At 42.7% G+C, this 19,245-nt stretch overlaps 1 protein-coding gene across 1 annotated transcript in view; it reads left to right on the top strand.

The window, feature by feature from the left end:
- xylt1 (xylosyltransferase 1) overlaps positions 1-19,245 on the top strand; it is a 133,591-nt gene that overhangs the window by 25,149 nt on the left and 89,197 nt on the right. The window contains exon 2 of the mRNA XM_062964580.1: positions 7,734-7,772. Coding sequence (XP_062820650.1) covers positions 7,734-7,772 — 39 coding nt within the window. The remainder of the gene's footprint in view (positions 1-7,733; positions 7,773-19,245) is intronic.

Here is a 19,245-nt window from a genome sequence, read left to right as displayed (position 1 = left end):
AACTGCAAGAGGTGCCATAGATTGTTGTACATGGAAATAAGGGTAGTAAATAGTTTTTGATTTATTGAATACAGTTATATATTACAACTAGCTGTGCCCGGCCATGCGTTGCTGTGGCGGTGTCTGGTGATGTTGGTGAGAAATTGTTGAGGTAGTGGTGGCATCAAATGTCTGTTGTATGGTTGTCTTTATGTTTAGTATGCATTTGGTTGTTTGTGTACTGTGAAAGTGGTGAGGGTAGAGGGAGTCTATGTCCCTGTGTAGGATTGTATAGTATTTATACGTTGTCCATATGTTGTGAATGCTTGGATTGTGTCCTGCTGCATAGTAGAAAGGGTTGGGCTGGGTGGCCCTTAGGGGTCTCTCCAAACTCTTGGATTCTATGCTTCTATTATTATTATTAGTATTGTTATTATTATTATTATTATCATCTTCTTCATCATTATTATGTAGAGGCTGGATGGCCATCTGTCAAGATAATATAAGATTATAAATGGGTTAAATAGCTGTGTGAAAGTGCCTTGAGTCTACATTGCCATATAATCCAGTGCAAATTAGATAATCTGTGGAAGAGGCCTAAGTGAGGCCTAACTCTGCCTGTCCCCTGGGCTGAGTAGGTTGCTAGGAGACCAAGTGGGCGGAACTTAGCCTTTTAACTGGCAGCAATTGGATAAAAACAATTATTCCTCTCCCTCTAATTAGGACTTTATTTTTCTTTTCTTTTTGTTGTATCAACCTAGAGGCGTGGATGATGGGTTGTGTTGTCAAATTTCGAGGTTGGGGGGCCTGTAGTTTTGTTGTTTTGTCCGCTGCCCTAATGCCATCACTCTTTTATATATATAGATTATATATTTTTGTTATTTAAACTATACCTATTGCGAAATTATGGTTTGTTTTTTTTTCTCAAAGTGACACACCACTCAAGTCATGCTAGGTTTTTGGGTGAATTTTGACACACCAAGCGCAAAAGCTCGCCCATCATTGTCCTGGCTTCTTCTCCCCTCTTTGCCTCCTTCTTTTCCTCTGATTGCTTTGTGTTAGAAACCAACGGGCAGTCCTATTGTGTTTGGATGCTGGCCAGTTTGAACTGAGAACAGGATCCAGCTGTGAATTTGCTGCTGTCTCTCCGTGGGAGGTTGCCGAAAAGGAGCCGCACTTCTCAAACACTTTGAATTACTTCTCTCTCTTTTTTTCTGAAGAAAGGTTATTGTTTTCTCTCTCTCTTTCAAAAGGAATCATCCTTATCACTTAAAAAATTTCAGCACATCCATTGATCCCCTTTGCTGTTTGGTGCTCTTTCTAACCCAACTCTTTGCAGTGTCTCCGTCTCTTACTCTTTGCTCATCCGACAGGTTTGTTTGCATTTTCCCATCGCGTTAATAAAATAATAATAATAATAATAATAAAACTTTATTTATATATCGCCCTATCTCCTGGATGGGACTCAGGGCGGTTTACAGTCATAAAAGCAAACACAAACATTACATAACAAGATAATACACATTATTAAACAAAGTAAAATAATACAATTATAACAATAAATCACACTTACATGACCAGATCAAGGGGACGGGAACCATAAAACCAATATATTAAAATGTATCATTTTAGGCTAGGGAAATCTTGTGCGTTGATATTGCTTTTGCACCGATATTGTTGTTATGGCTCCTGGCCAAGCTAAATGGACTTACGTGGTAATCCCTAAATTCAGCGATGTGGGAGTAACTAACTACAGTGTTGTATTGTTACCAAGTTTGCCAGTATACAGTAGATGTAAACAAATTAGTCTGTGTTAGGTCTGGAGGAATAATAATATATACTGTATATACTTGTGTATAAGCTTACCCGAATATAAGCCGAGGCACCTAATTTTACCACAAAAAAACTGGGAAAACATTGACTCCAGTATAAGCCGAGATACCAATAAAATTACCGTATATACTCAAGTATAAGCTGACCCGAATATAAGCCGAGGCACCTAATTTTACCACAAAAAAACTGGGAAAACATTGACTCCAGTATAAGCTGAGATACCAATAAAATTACATTACTGTATATACTCAAGTATAAGCCAACCCGAATATAAGCCAAGGCACCTAATTTTACCACAAAAAAATTGGGAAAACATTGACTCAAGTATAAGCCAAGAGTGGTAAATTTCAGAAATAAAAATAGATGCCAATAAAATTACATTAATTGAGGCATCGGTAGGTTAAATGTTTTTGAATATTTACATAAAGTTCTAATTTAAGATAAGACTGTCCAACTCTGATCCAATCATGATTCTCATCTTCTTCAATGTAAATGTGCTTATGTATCCTTTTAATAATAATACAGTAAAATAATACATGTAATAATAATAATAATAAATACAGGAAAATAATACATGTATTAATAAATAGAGTAGAATAATAAATGTAATAATAATATCAGAGTGACATAATGACAGAGTAAAATTAATGTAATAGAAGCAACAATAATAGAGAAAAATAATAAGTCTCATAATAACAATAATAATAGAGAAAAATAATACCTGTATCATATATTGTCAAGTATAAGCCGACCCAAATATAAGCCAAGGCACCTAATTTTACCACAAAAAAACCTGGGAAAACCTTGACTCCAGTATAAGCCGAGGGTGGTAAATTGAAGTTGTCCACATGTTTGTGGATTTCAATAGCTTCTCTGTGTAGTAAATAAGGAGCAGCAGTCTGAAAACAGAAGAATTCCGGACAGGAATCAATCAGGGGACGGCTAACAACTCTGAACAAAGGATTCTCCCAGGCCAGGATGTGAGGCTGGGAAGGCCATTTAATGCTAACAAAGGTGATTAATTACAACATTCACACTGGTCTCCAACAGACAAGAGTTCTTCCTCAGATATTATAAACCTCCGGTGTCCGAGGTTCTCCCTCCGTCCTAGTCCAATCCCAAGTGACATTTGAAATTCCACAGTATTGATTTATACTATCCAGTCGGCCCTCTGCTTCCACATTTCCACACACCCAAATCCCTTGAAATTCTGCTTTTAAAAAACCGTGTACAGCATTAATCTCTCGAGTAAAATGCCACCTGCTCTTTTTTCCCCTTCTATTTTAAGTGCTCCTGCAGGCACCCTGCAGATTAGTAAAATCCATCAACATCAGTGACGGGAGAACTAAGCAAAGTCTCTCCCAGATGTATTTGCCACTCACCTCCTCCGAGTTGAAAACATGACACAGCTGCCCACTGGAGACCCTTGAACTCCTCGGTTACAAGGCCAGACGTGTTGCGTAACTGGTTACAGGGGAAACAATCCCTAAGGCTTTATTTATTCATGAATCGGTCTTATTTTCAAGAGCGATACTCGGTGTAACAGTTGTCAAAGTATAATGTTCTTGACAATGATACATCCTTCCCATCTTTAGGTCTATCGAATGCAGTTTTGTGTTGGAAATAGCAACCTTCTTCAAGCCTCCGCTAGTTGTTTGTTATGTATATAATTCAGATTGCTTAGTGTATTGTATATGTATGTATTGGTTTGCAGTTTTTCTTTAACTCTTTGTTGTGGGAGGGGCTGCAGACCGTGTGATAAGGTCTGGGCTTGTTCAGGACTCAGACTTTATTTTAGTAGCAGTTGTGGTAGTTCAGTCTGAGCCTCAGATTCGGCCCATTCAGCCAGTCATTGTCCCTGCACCTGCTTTGCCAAAGGACTCTGGGTTTGGGCCTGACTTGCAGCCAGAGCCAGAGTTTGTCCTAGTGGATTCTGGGACCAGCGACAGAATGGTTGCAAGCAGGCATTCTGAACCACATTCTTCTCCTTGGTCAAGGTTAGTTCTCCAGGTGCCAGATGGATATTCTAGTTTGGAGGAGAATGATGTATTTGACAGAAGGGAGGAGTTCACTCACAGCAGAAGGGAGAGGGAATGTTTACGAAGGAGTAAACGACTGTTTTTGAAGCATGCGAATGAATAGTTTTCTCATGAGAGAAATAGTTTTCCCATGGGAGGATAGCCTTGAATTTTCCTTAAATGCCTAGTCCTTTCTCTGTATGGCAGAGGTGTCAACTTTGCCATTCAAGAGAGCAAGATCTTTGCTCCGTGTTCTTGTATGTCTTGCAGCCATGGATTTTGATTCAAGTTTCTGCCTGATGCCTCAATTAATGTAATTTTATTGGTATCTATTTTTATTTCTGAAATTTACCGCCCTCGGCTTATACTGGAGTCAGTGTTTTCCCAGTTTTTTATGGTAAAATTAGGTGCCTCGGCTTATATTCGGGTCGGCTTATACTCGACTATACAATAATAATAAATATTATTATTATTATTGTTATTATTATTATTTTATTCTTGTACCCTGCTTCTATTTCCCCGCAAGGACTCAGGGCGGCTTACAAATGCAAAAGAGTATACATACAAAAACATCAAATACCGAAAACGCACAAATGAAAAATTAAAACATAGGATTAAAATCAAACCATTAATAAGACAAAATTAAAACACATCAATAAAAACGTAAGGATGGGCTTACATACGGTAAACCTCACTTGCCTAGCAGAGCCGGTCCAACAATGAGGCGAATTAAGCGCTTCGGGCGCAAAACATATAGGGGCGCAGTCAAGACTGCTTTTTCTGTTGATTTGTTGTAAAACATGATGTTTTGGTGCTTAATTTGTAAAATCTGAATGTAATTTGATGTTTAATGGGCTTTTCCTGAATCCCTCCTTATTATCCAACATTTTCGCTTATCCAACACTTTTATTTTTCAGTGATTGGTTCCGGGGGGAGGCGCCAAAATTCTGTTCGCCTACACTTGAAAAATACCTAGGGCCGGCTCTGTTGCCTAGTTTCCAACAGACCTCAAAACCTCTGAGGATGCCTGCCAAAGATGTGGGTGAAACGTCAGGAGAGAATGCTTCTGGAATCAGACAGTGATTTAGCTTGGAATCGCAAAGAACGCAAGGTTTCAAAAATGCCCTCCATACATCAGCGGTGTCAGCGTCACATTCCTAGCAACTGGTTCTTTCTATTCATCTCTCTTAGTGGTGCACTTTTCCTTCCCAGAATCAAAGCTGTTGGAATAAAAGGAAGGGAGAGGAGCGGGTTAGTGGGTTGCGCCAATAGTATGCCTTTGCTCCCCGTTCTCGAAAAGCTTCTATTCTGCCTCTGAAGTGTATTTTTCTTCCAGCTGCTCCTTAGCAGTGGCCTTGTTCCTCCTCCAGCCTTCCTGTCTGTCGCCCGAGCGAGGCCTCCTTTTGTGCCAAGAACATTCATAATAATGGCAGCGCTGAACCCGTGCCTGTTTCCATTTGGCCTGGAAGCTGTGATAACTTCCGCTTTGACAGCCGCGCAGACGATTGCCGCCTCTGTTTGCCGCACATTCGACAGGAAACATCAAGACTCTCTCAGCACTGGTTCGCCTTGCTCTCCGCCCCAGCAGGCTAGGTTTAAACAGTTTATTGATAAAAGATAGCAAAGTCTGAATAAAAAGTAGTAAAGAAAGCAAACATCCAAAAGCAATGGCAGTCAATAGAAAGCAATATATTCCAAAAGTAAAAGCAATTTGCAGAATATAAATCCAAGTCTCTGATATAGGAAATTAGTCCTGAAAACAAAGCACCACGAACTTCAGAGTAAAATCCAAAACGCGGTTTCCAGGCATGAACATAAATTTATTTATTTATTTATTTACAGCATTTATATAAATGAAAATCCTTTTCCATGAGCTTAGACAAGGCAGGAGATGTGCTTCTAAGAATCAACGTTGCTTCGTCTAAAATCTCTCTCTGTTTCTCCTGTATTTACCCATGTTTACAAGCCAAAAAGGCATTTCTCTGCCCTTGAATTCCCATGCGTTTGCCAGTTGTTCTAAGGGAACGTCTGGGGTGAACTTTTAATCTTAACCTTGTATCTCTCTCAAAGGAAAGACTCCTCTGAGTCACTGTCAGAAACACCTGGAACTTGTTGATGTTCGAACTCCTGGGAAAGGTCACCCTTATCATTAGTTTCTGTTTCCTCGCTAGCCTGTGGCCTCTCTGACAATTCAACATGGCTTCTTTCTCCCACTCTCATCATTCCACAGATATATAAACCCCACTGGCCTCGTTTTCAACAGACCTCACAACCTCTAAGGATGCCTGCCATAGATGTGGGTGAAACATCAGGAGAGAATGCTTCTGGAACATGACCAGACAGCCTGGAAAACTCATAGCAACCCATGGCCTTAATGTTATCCTATGGGGAGTTCAATAGAAGAGTCCCCATGTGCTCAAAGTGATGAGTTTTGAGAAATGAGACCATTTCCTTTTCAGCAGGAGGGAAAAGGATTTGAATGGGCGAGCGTGGGTGAAGCGTCAGGAACATGCTTCTGGAACATGACCAGACAGCCCAGAAAACTCACAGCAACCCATAGTCTTAATGTTATCCTATGGGGAGTTCAATAGAACTCCCCCAAACTTGACCAGGACATGAGGTGGGTCATTGGTATTCCGTGGGCCAAGTCTGGTCCAGGTCTGTCATGGGGGCTCTGTGTGCCAAGTTTGGTTCTGATCAATCATTGGTGGTGGTCGCAGTGGTCTGTGGGAGGCAAAGTGATTGAAAGTACTGCAAATCCCATCATCCGTGGTCTGTCCTCCCCCAAACTTGACCAGGACATGAGGTGGGTCATTGGTATTCCGTGGGCCAAGTTTGGTCCAGGTCTGTCATGGGAGCTCTGTGTGCCAAGTTTGGTCCTGATCAATCATTGGTGAGGGTTGCAGTGGTCTGGGGGAGGCAAAGCGATTGAAAGTACTGCAAATCCCATCATCTGTAATCTATCCTCCCCCAAACTTGGTATTCCGTGGGCCAAGTTTGGTCCAGGTCTGTCATTCGTGGAGGTCACAGTGGCCTGTGGAAGTGGCAGCTAATCAGAAAGCTGCCACATACATACATACATACATACAAACATACAGACTTACAAACATTGACTTTTATTATATGTGCTCAAAGTGATGAGTTTGTGCCTTGTGTGCAATGAGACCATTTCCTTTTCAGCAGGAGGGAAGGGGATTTGAATGGGCTAGAGGGGCATGTCTAGAAGATGGCTGGGTTGAGGAATACTAGGACTATGTGTATATCTAGATAGTAGACATGGCCAAAAAATCGTTTTGAATCATATATCGGAATTATTTCGGATTGTTCTCGCTTTTTGATATGTATTCCGAGACGTTGTCTCACAGTGCAACCAGCAATGTAATTCGAACGATTGTTGGCCCATTCTCTAATTGTCTCTTAATGTTTCATTAATTTTTCCCCGCAATTTTTTAAAAATATATTTTAAAAAATATTTTTTTAAAATATTTTGTTTCTGCAAGCTACCTAGAATGGGAGCTTAGCACAGCCTAACGTGGCTGCCGCTCCCCGGTCAATCAGAAGCTTCCATGATGGACACAAAGGTGGGGGCTAGGGTTGATGAAGATAGCTCAAGAAATGAGGGCGGGAGAGCACTGTAAAGTCCCCCCCCCCCCCAGGTTCCTTTTTTTTTTGGCGATTGCGCATGCGCATCCGCCATTTTAGAAGCATTTAGAATCATTACGAATTTTCGGAAATATCCGAAATTTTTGGGTGAAAAAAATCGGAAATACTTTCTATATCGAAGTACCAGCACCCCCTACTTTAGAAACGAGAATTGAAACATTTTTTTCATCGATCGGACATGCCTACTAGATAGACCCTTTGGGACTGGAAATAATCAATTTTTCCTCTCTATTCTTGCAGGACCAACCTCTCAATCCTTACAAAGGCTTAGAAACCCAGGTGAGTACTTTTTTGTGAGATTTCTTTTAAAACTTGTCCTTTGTGTTGCTGGATTTCCTGGCCGGCCCCTTCCCATGAAAGCCCCTGACGGTCGCTTGGCTCTGTCATTCCCTCTCGCCTTGAAAGGAGTACGTTTTGTCAGATCGACGGACGTCATTTCCACCTTGGAGGCGAACGCAAACTATTTATACTCCACTCTCTTGCGTCCCCTTTTTTTGTTCGCCTCCCCAGACAGATGCTTCGCCAGGAAGCAAACGGTGGTGTGTGTTTTTGCAGGCTTCTTCCGAAAACATAAAAAATGCATGGTGTGTCAGACAAGGCTGTCACTTCAAAGGTCAGAGCTTTGGGAGAGGATTTGACAAAGTCGCCGGGAGACAGCTTCGATTTGTGCTCCTTTGCATGGTGACGTCATTGACTTCCCATCTACTTTTTGACTTTTGTGGGCCGGGAGAGCAGTGGTAGTTAGTAGACATGTCCAAAAAATCGTTTTGAATCCCCTCCCAACCCCAACAGTATTCAAAGTTGGGCACCATATCGGGTATTTGTGCCAAATAATAATAATAATAATAATAATAATAATAATAATAATAATAATAATAATAATAATAATAATACATCACACAGTCCTAGACACTTGGGAAGTGTTCGACTTGTGACTTTGTGATACGAAATCCAGCATATCTATCTTGTTGGCTGTGTCATAATAAAATAATAATAATAATAATAATAATAATAATAATAATAATAATAATAATACATCACACAGTCCTAGACACTTGGGAAGTGTTCGACTTGTGACTTTGTGATACGAAATCCAGCATATCTATCTTGTTGGCTGTGTCATACAATGGAACTTTCCATGCAATGTTTTGTTGTGCCAGCTGTCAGCTCTAGTTTGTAGTGCGGTTTTCTTGTACTGGTTTTTTTGTCTGCTGTGCTTTGTGGAGTTTCTGATTTTTGACTTTAATCAAAGCAGGTTCTTCACTTTGCTTTCCATATTCTGCCAGGGCATGTTCTTCTTCTTTGACTGTTTGTTTTACTTGCAAGAGTCCTCTGCCCCCTGATCTTCTAGGCAGATATAGCCGGTCAACATCACTGTGAGGGTGCAGTGAGTGATGAATGGTCATGAGTTTTCTTGTTTTTCTGTCCAAATTGTCCAGTTCCGCCTGTGTCCAGTTTATGATGCCAGCAGTATATCTTATGACAGATGTATATGTATATCTTATGGCCCAGGTGTTTATGGCCTTGATGGTGTTGCCTCCATTGAGCTTGCTTTTGAGAATTTTTCTGACCCTTTGTGTGTATTCTTTGCTGACCACAATTTTCACATGTTCATGCTTGATGTTGTCCAGCTGTAATATGCCCAGATATTTATAGGCCTCTGGCTGGTGACACTTTATTGTTTGGCCATTAGGCATATTTATGCCCTCACTTTCAATGATTTTTCCCTTCTTCAATGCCACTGTCGAACATAATAATAATAATTATTATTATTATAGTGACCCAGAGTATGCTTTTATTGTGCTTTTCATGCATGGCAGAAGGGAGTTGGACTGGACGGCCACTGGAGTTATTATTATTATTATTATTATTATTATTATTATTATTATTATTATTATAGTGACCCAGAGTATGCTTTTATTGTGCTATTCATGCATGGCAGAAGGGAGTTGAACTGGACGACCACTGGGGTTGTTATTATTATTATTATTATTATTATTATTATTATTATTATTATTATTATTATTATTATTGCTCGGTGGCCATCTATAGTCCGGCCCTCCAACGGTCCAAAGGATTGTGAACTAGCCCCCTGTTTAAAATGTTTGGGGACCCCTGCTCTACTGTATCTATTTTTATTTCTGAAATTTCCCACCCTCGGCTTATACTGGAGTCAACGTTTTCCCATTGGTAAAATTAGGTGCCTCGGCTTATATTCGGGTCGGCTTATACGGTAATACACTGTATGGAAATATTATTTGTAAGCCGCTCTGAGTCCCCTTTCGGGGTGAGAAGGGCGGGATATAAATGTAGTAAATAAATAAATGCAGAAGCCAAGATTGGGTTGGCCTTACTTGGGAGACAGAACCAGATTGATTTTCATCTTGTGTTATTGCAAAAGGCCCCCCAAGAGTTGGGATTATGGGTGTTGTTGCCGGCTCTTGATGGCCATGTTTCTCATATTCACATCTGGCAGCGGGAAAGAAAAGCCAGGCACTGTTGGCGTCCATGGCTCTCGCACAATCCCTGGATCCAGTCCAGATTGCAACAGCTGCACACTTGTCTGTCGGGGTGCTTTGAGAAGCATCCGGTTGTTGCGTAAACCTTTGCCAGTTTTGCAAGGTTGCTCGATAAATAAGTAGATACAAGAGGAAGGGCCATAAGCCTGCTGCCGAGGAAGGAGATTTATTTATTTATCGTGTCGGAAGCAAATTGAGAATACAGTTAGAATGTATAGAAAAACCACAAACAAAGTTAAAAACTTGGCATTATATTAAATGTCCTTTGAGTGGCAGCTGGCCACTCCCTGTGTCCATGCCTTGTGCCCGTGGGTATTTTCATTCCAGGACTTCTTTCGTTAATAGCAGGACACGATTAGTTCACATTCCTTTAAGCGGGCTGACAATGAGCAATAGCTGCAACATGCACATGGTGCAATTGTGCATGCCACAGCAAAGAGCCGGGAAAACTATGAGGGTTGAATGAAAAGTAATGCCTCCACCTTCGTAACTCCTCAATGGATGGCAGTCCTGGTCTGCGGCAGGTCCTGGATTGTTCAGTAGACTCTCCTCTACAGTTCCATTTGGAGGGAAGCCTTAGCATTGAACGGTTGTGTTGTAAAAGGGCGAAGTATGGAACCCTGCGCAGACGGGGAAGCCTTAGCATTGAACGGTTGTGTTGTTAAAGGGCGAAGTATGGAACCCTGTGCAGACGGAGAAGCCTTAGCATTGAACGGTTGTGTTGTTAAAGTGCGAAGTATGGAACCCTGTGCAGATGGGGAAGCCTTAGCATTGAACGGTTGTGTTGTTAAAGTGCGAAGTATGGAACCCTGTGCAGACGGGGAAGCCTGAGCATTGAACGGTTGTGTTGTTAAAGTGCGAAGTATGGAACCCTGTGCAGATGGGGAAGCCTTAGCATTGAACGGTTGTGTTGTTAAAGTGCGAAGTATGGAACCCTGTGCAGACGGGGAAGCCTGAGCATTGAACGGTTGTGTTGTTAAAGTGCGAAGTATGGAACCCTGTGCAGATGGGGAAGCCTTAGCATTGAACGGTTGTGTTGTTAAAGTGCGAAGTATGGAACCCTGTGCAGACGGGGAAGCCTGAGCATTGAACGGTTGTGTTGTTAAAGTGCGAAGTATGGAACCCTGTGCAGACGGGGAAGCCTTAGCATTGAACGGTTGTGTTGTTAAAGTGCGAAGTATGGAACCCTGTGCAGACGGGGAAGCCTTAGCATTGAACGGTTGTGTTGTTAAAGTGCGAAGTATGGAACCCTGTGCAGACGGGGAAGCCTGAGCATTGGACGGTTGTGTTGTTAAAGTGCGAAGTATGGAACCCTGTGCAGACGGAGAAGCCTTAGCATTGAACGGTTGTGTTGTTAAAGTGCGAAGTATGGAACCCTGCGGAGACGGAGAAGCCTTAGCATTGAACGGTTGTGTTGTTGAAGTGCGAAGTATGGAACCCTGCGCAGACGGAGAAGCCTGAGCATTGAATGGTTGTGTTGTTGAAGTGCGAAGTATGGAACCCTGCGCAGACGGGGAAGCCTTAGCATTGAATGGTTGTGTTGTTGAAGTTTAGGGTGATTGTGTTGATGTGAGTCCTGTGCGTCGTTCGGCGAGTAAGTTTAAAGATGTCGAGGTGGGAACATCTGACTTGTGGGACAAACAAAGAGTCCTGTGACAGCAACCACTGAGTATCACAATGAAAAGATTGACAGATTGATTCAGGACGATCGTCGTATCCCTCAGAGAGAAATGTCAAGCATCATCGGCATTTCACAAGAACGTGTGTGTCACATGATTGCTTTGCTTGGCTATCGGATGTTCAAAGAACTGTGAGACGCCGGTTGCGGAAACAGAGTGTCGACTTCTTCTGTGACGGCTTCAGAAAACCTGTTCATCGTTGGCAGAAATGTATCCAATGGTCTGGTGATGATGTGGAAAAGTGAATAGTGGAAGTTAAAGAGTACATTCTGAGGATTATTTCTGTGTTTGATTTATTACGATATTCCCAAACCCAAGTAACGAAGGTGAAGGCATTACTGTTCATTCAGCCCTCGTATTGAGCAGGGATACAAGGCATGGCATGCTTTGCAGAAGAACTAGTGAGATTTGGGCCCCGGGGAAAAGGATGGCAGCAGATGGGGAGAAATGGGGGAGAGAGCAGCTTCTGTCACCTTCTTATTTGCTCAGGATCCATCGCTACCCATCCTTAGCCATAGCTAATTGCGCCTCTGGGCAAGGAAAGCCGCCTAAACAGGTTGGTTCGGGCTGCCTAAAAAGACATTAAAGATAACAGTGAAAGCGAGAGCTTATAGTGTTGCAGAGGCCAATATTTATGAAATGTGTTATTTTCCACAGCTGCTTCTAGCTGACACTCAAAATGAACTTAAGAAGCATCCAAACTTTCAAAGACTTGCAGCTGGAAAAATTGCACCGGCTAGTAGGACCAGCTTTAGTATGTTCAGTTGCTGATCAATTCCTCTGTTTGCTGTGTGCCATAGGAAAGGGTAGGAAAGGGTTAAGGGAGAGGCAGTGGGCGTGTTCATGCTGTAGTTCCCAGTGCTGAGGAGCCACCAAGTCACTCTGTCCCAGGACATTGCAGGTTACAGCGAACACGTCCCACTGTTCCTTTCTCTCACTATTTGCATGATCCCACCCACTGTCTCTCCCTTAACCCTTTCCTACCCACACAGCAAGCATGATCCTGCCCACTGTCTCTCCCTTAACCCTTTCCTACCCACACAGCAAGCATGGTCCCACCCACTGTCTCTCCCTTAACCCTTTCCTACCCACACAGCAAGCATGGTCCCGCCCACTGTCTCTCCCTTAATCCTTTCCGACCCACACAGCAAGCATGATCCTGCCCACTGTCTCTCCCTTAACCCTTTCCTACCCACACAGCAAGCATGATACCGCCCACTGTCTCTCCCTTAACCCTTTCCTACCCACACAGCAAGCATGATCCTGCCCACTGTCTCTCCCTTAACCCTTTCCTACCCACACAGCAAGCATGATACCGCCCACTGTCTCTCCCTTAACCCTTTCCTACCCACACAGCAAGCATGATCCTGCCCACTGTCTCTCCCTTAACCCTTTCCTACCCACACAGCAAGCATGATCCCACCCACTGTCTCTCCCTTAACCCTTTCCTACCCACACAGCAAGCATGATACCGCCCACTGTCTCTCCCTTAACCCTTTCCTACCCACACAGCAAGCATGATCCTGCCCACTGTCTCTCCCTTAACCCTTTCCTACCCACACAGCAAGCATGATCCCACCCACTGTCTCTCCCTTAACCCTTTCCTACCCACACAGCAAGCATGATCCTGGCCACTGTCTCTCCCTTAACCCTTTCCTACCCACACAGCAAGCATGGTCCCACCCACGGTCTCTCCCTTAACCCTTTCCTACCCACACAGCAAGCATGGTCCCGCCCACTGTCTCTCCCTTAACCCTTTCCGACCCACACAGCAAGCATGATCCTGCCCACTGTCTCTCCCTTAACCCTTTCCTACCCACTCAGCAAGCATGGTCCCACCCACTGTCTCTCCCTTAACCCTTTCCTACCCACACAGCAAGCATGATCCTGCCCACTGTCTCTCCCTTAACCCTTTCCTACCCACACAGTAAGCATGATCCCGCCCACTGTCTCTCCCTTAACCCTTTCCTACCCACACAGCAAGCATGATCCCGCCCACTGTCTCTCCCTTAACCCTTTCCTACCCACACAGCAAACATGATCCTGCCCACTGTCTCTCCCTTAACCCTTTCCTACCCACACAGCAAGCAGAGGAATTGATCAGCAACTGAACAGACTGGAGAAGCTTGGGGAGATGTCTAGATAGATATAAACATAGATAAATAGGGCTTGCAAATATTGCAGGAAGGAAATGCACATATATAGAGAGAGGATTTGCAAACGTTTCAGAGGAAAATACATATGTGAAATTATTATAAATAATTATAGATCTGTATATAGCTCTGCATTGTTTTTATAGGCATTGAATGTTTGCCATTTACTATGTTGGAAGGCAGTCTGAGTCCCCATGGGAGATAGATAGGGCAGGATACAAATGAAGTACAGTAGAGTCTCACTTATCCAACATTCGCTTATCCAACATTCTGGATTATCCAACACATTTTTGTAGTCAATGTTTTCAATATATCATGATATTTTGGTGCTAAATTCGTAAATACAGTAATTACAACATAACATTACTGCGTATTGAACTACTTTTTCTGCCAAATTTGTTGTATAACATGATGTTTTGGTGCTTAATTTGTAAAATCATAACCTAATTTGATGTTTAATAGGCTTCTCCTTAATCCCTCCTTATTATCCAACATATTCGCTTATCCAACATTCTGTCGGCCCATTTATGTTGGATAAGTGAGACTCTACTGTATTATTATTATTATTATTATTATTACTACTAAGTTATTGTTGATACCATATTGTTTTTGTTGACCCTCCTTTTCCACTTATAGAGCTACTTTGCTGTTTTTCTTTGTAATATGGTAAATATTCTAAAACATTTAACCTACTTATGCCTCGATTAATGTAATTTTATTTTATCTATTTTTGATTTTGAAACTTACCAGTAGCGGCTGCATTTCCCACCCTCAGCTTATACGCGAGTCAATACTGTTAATGTGGGATTTGCGTATTGATACTGTTTAAATGCAATTTGTGCCATGCTTGTATTGCAACTGATTGCATCATCCAGAATGTACCATAATGTGGAAAGAATTAATGGCCAAGAAGCTAGGATGACCTTGATGTGTGGCTGGAACTAGGGAGTATCCAGACACAAGTGTTTGTGCATAACGATTGCGTCAGTTCAGTTGAGTTCTGTCTGCCTAGAGTTAATGTGGGATTTGTGTATTGATAGTGTTTACATGCAATTTGTGCCATGCTTGTATTGCAACTGATTGCATCATCCAGAATGTACCATAATGTGGAAAGAGTTAATTGCCAAGAAGCTGTGATGACCTTGATGTGTGGCTGGAACTAGGGAGTATCCAGACACAAGTGTTTGTGTTTAACGATTGCGTCAGTTGAGTTGAGTTCTGTCTGCCTAGAGTTAATGTGGGATTTGTGTATTGATAGTGTTTACATGCAATTTGTGCCATGCTTGTATTGCAACTGATTGCATCATCCAGAATGTACCATAATGTGGAAAGAGTTAATTGCCAAGAAGCTATGATGACCTTGATGCGTGGCTGGAACTAGGGAGTATCCAGACACAAGTGTTTGTGCATAACGATTGCGTCAGTTCAGTTGAGTTCTGTCTGCCTAGAGTTCAAGTCAAGTTCTGTTGGAGAACAGAACAGTCCTGTGTTCGTCTGTTGTCTGCAAGTCTGTTTGTGTTGATTATTGCTGCACACAGTAAAACTTTGTAAATAGTTTTACCAACGTCTCTGAGTGTCTCTTCGTTCTGCATTCCACTGCTTCCATCCAACTACTGCTGCGCTGCGAATACTCCGACAAATACGTTTCCCCAGTTTTTTTGTAGTAAAATGAGTTACCTTGGCTTACATTCGGGGTCAGCTTATACTCAAGTATATATGGTAATTCAGTATTCGACTGCAACAGAGTATCTAAGGTTGAGAAAATTAGTTTTTTTTTTAAGGGCAACAACTCCTCGAAACCCCCTGCCAGCATCAATGTTTGTTGTTCTTTAACACTTGAAAATAACTTTTGTGGAAAGTTAAAAGACCTCAGCAATAAAATGGCAACAAAATCAATTAAGTGTTATCAGTAAGGTCCAGATCAGCTTCCTGGTAGGTAACCTTTCAAAACTGCAATTTTTTTTCCTTTTTGACTTTGAAAACTTACACAAAACTATCGTTTGAGAGCTGGGAGAAATGGAAGTGGACACCTTTGATTTCTTGGCATCCAACCGATGACTGGCATCGTGGGGGTTCTCCCTCCCGCCCGCCTTGCCGGATTCATTTATCCCGATCCACGAGTCTGAGCACATACAGCATTCCTCTCAGTTTGACCTTTTAAAACTGTCAGGCTGATATTAAACTGTGAACATTATCATCTTATTTCGACTTGCGAGAATCGAGATGCCGTTTAAATCCTGCTTTGAGCTTTGGTGGCTTTTAATGTGACCTTTGGCAAGTCACTGCTCCTGAACTGACACCGACCGGAATACCATTATCTGTTCCGTCTCCCAGGAGTTTGATTTGCATTCTCCCATGGTTGTAGGGAATAGCACCCTTTTTTTGCATTTTTTCCAGGGTTGCCACAGACTCAGCAGCACTCTGACAGTTAGCCATTAGCAGAGGTTTGTTACCATTCTGCAAGGCCTTTGCTGCTGAAAGCTTGCCACGTATCCTTCTGTTCTTGAGACTGCCCCTTTTCCTGGGGATGAAATCTTCACTTTATTTTATTTACTTCACTTCACTTTATTTCTTAATTAGTCGCTCTCCACCAGAGTGCTCCGAGCGACTTACAATTTACAATATCATTCCACAATATAAAAAACATTCAACCTAAAAACAGTCAACCTAAAAACATTCAACCTAAAAAAATTCCACCTAAAAACATTCCACCTAAAAACATTCCACCTAAAAACATTCCACCTAAAAACATTCAACAGTGACTATTTGGCAAATTAGATCTGATTTACTTAAATGCACAACCAAACAGCCAAGTCTTGAGCGCTTTTACAAAAGGTCGCAACTCCGACATTGCTCTAAAATATGGAGGCAATGAGTTCCACAGAATTGGAGCATAGGCCGAAAAGGCTCTACGCCTTGTAGCTTCCAGGCGTACCTCCCTAGGGCCCGGTACATATAGGAGATTTTCCTGGGAGGATCGAGGTGACCACTGATGGTCCCTAAGATATAATGGTCCTTGGCCATTTCGAGCTCTAAATGTCAGGAGCAGTATCTTGTAAGAGATCCAATGTTCTGTTGGTAGCCAGTGCAGTTGTTTCAGAATCGGTGTAATATGGGATCCTATAGATGATCCCGCTAGCAGCCTGGCCGCTGCATTTTGGACCATTTTCAAAATCTCTATTTTGAAAAGCCTTTTTGCCTTTTTGCAGAAGAGAAAGGATCTCAGATGTGCTTGTGGTCAAGGTAGACCAGCTCAGACAAGCCATCATAAGTACTGACCTCTTGCCTTTGAAACGTGCTGAGCTTAGATAGGGAAAGACCTGCTCTTTCTAATATAGCAACTCAGCACTGGGGCAGAGAATATCTCAGGATTTCTCTGCCATTGGAAGAAGCTCCAACTACTTCGTCTCCAAGCTAGCTTTGAGCTTAGATAGGGAAAGACCTGCTCTTTCTAATATAGCAACTCAGCACTGGGGCAGAGAATATCTCAGGATTTCTCTGTCATTGGAAGAAGCTCCAACTACTTCATCTCCAAGCTAGCTTTGAGCTTAGATAGGGAAAGACCTGCTCTTTCTAATATAGCAACTCAGCACTGGGGCAGAGAATATCTCAGGATTTCTCTGCCATTGGAAGAAGCTCCAACTACTTCATCTCCAAGCTAGCTTTGAGCTTAGATAGGGAAAGACCTGCTCTTTCTAATATAGCAACTCAGCACCGGGGCAGAGAATATCTCAGGATTTCTCTGTCATTGGAAGAAGCTCCAACTACTTTGTCTCCAAGCTAGCTTTGAGCTTAGATAGGGAAAGACCTGCTCTTTCTAATATAGCAACTCAGCACCGGGGCAGAGAATATCTCAGGATTTCTCTGTCATTGGAAGAAGCTCCAACTACTTCATCTCCAAGCTAGCTTTGAGCTTAGATAGGGAAAGACCTGCTCTTTCTAATATAGCAACTCAGCACTGGGGCAGAGAATATCTCGGGATTTCTCTGTCATTGGAAGAAGCTCCAACTACTTCGTCTCCAAGCTAGCTTTGAGCTTAGATAGGGAAAGACCTGTGGGCCCATCTTCACTGTCATACAATACAGCTTAAAATTGCATTATATGACTAGTGTATATTCATAAAATGTCATTTAAATGCATCGAACCTGTGTCTTTGTGACCACCCCTGCTTTCAACAACAATAATTTGTTCTTGAGCTCGGGTTGATGGTTCCTGTGCCCCGCTCCCCCTCCCTGGTTATCAATCAGTTGAAAAAGTCCCTTTAAGTGCAATTGTGTAGACTACCAAGTGTTAGTATCATTTGTGTTTGCAGTTTAATCAGCATGATCCAGATGCCTGCGCGAGGAAACCAGAGCCTGGGTTTTTAATTATCCCTGCTTTGCTTCGGTTAGGATTTCCCAGTGGAGCTGCCTGCGAAAAAAGATGCCAAAACCCGCATTGTTCTTTAATTAGCTGCCGTAATTGTTTCAATCTAATTTGCATGATTAGCGGCAGCATTAAATACAGCAGTAAGAATAGACCTGCCCTCTTTGTGCTGCCCTAGGAAACAGATGCCTCTCCCTTCTAGGAAAGGGCTCCCTATACAATCAATTAGGTGACAGCTCGTCTTGATTGGGGACGCGATAAAGCTGAGCTACCGTGAAGCCTGGCTGCTTCCTTTGTAGGGGAATCCTTGGTTGGCCAGATTGAATTGCACTGAATAGCCTTGCAGCTTAAAAGCCTCTCCGCTTTCTACATAAGGCATCCTTGCTAGGCCAGGTTGTCGAATCCTTGGTTGGCCAGGTTGAATAGCATTGAATAGTCTTGCTGCTTGCAAGCCTGGCTGCTTTCTCCCTTGCGGAATCCTTGTTTGGTCAGGTTGAATAGCATTGAATAGTCTTGCCGCTTGCAAGCCTGGCTGCTTTCTCCCTTGCGGAATCCTTATTTGGTCAGGTTGAATAGCATTGAATAGTCTTGCTGCTTGCAAGCCTGGCTGCTTTCTCCCTTGCGGAATCCTTATTTGGTCAGGTTGAATAGCATTGAATAGCCTTGCTGCTTGCAAGCCTGGCTGCTTTCTCCCTTGCGGAATCCTTGTTTGGTCAGGTTGAATAGCATTGAATAGCCTTGCTGCTTGCAAGCCTGGCTGCTTTCTCCCTTGCGGAATCCTTATTTGGTCAGGTTGAATAGCATTGAATAGCCTTGCTGCTTGCAAGCCTGGCTGCTTTCTCCCTTGCGGAATCCTTGTTTGGTCAGGTTGAATAGCATTGAATAGCCTTGCTGCTTGCAAGCCTGGCTGCTTTCTCCCTTGCGGAATCCTTGTTTGGTCAGGTTGAATAGCATTGAATAGCCTTGCTGCTTGCAAGCCTGGCTGCTTTCTCCCTTGCGGAATCCTTGGTTGGCCAGGTTGAATAGCATTGAATAG

This window comes from Anolis carolinensis, unplaced genomic scaffold (genome assembly GCF_035594765.1).
Source record: "Anolis carolinensis isolate JA03-04 unplaced genomic scaffold, rAnoCar3.1.pri scaffold_13, whole genome shotgun sequence".
Lineage (NCBI taxonomy): Eukaryota > Metazoa > Chordata > Lepidosauria > Squamata > Dactyloidae > Anolis > Anolis carolinensis.
This window is presented reverse-complemented; position numbering and strand designations above follow the sequence as displayed.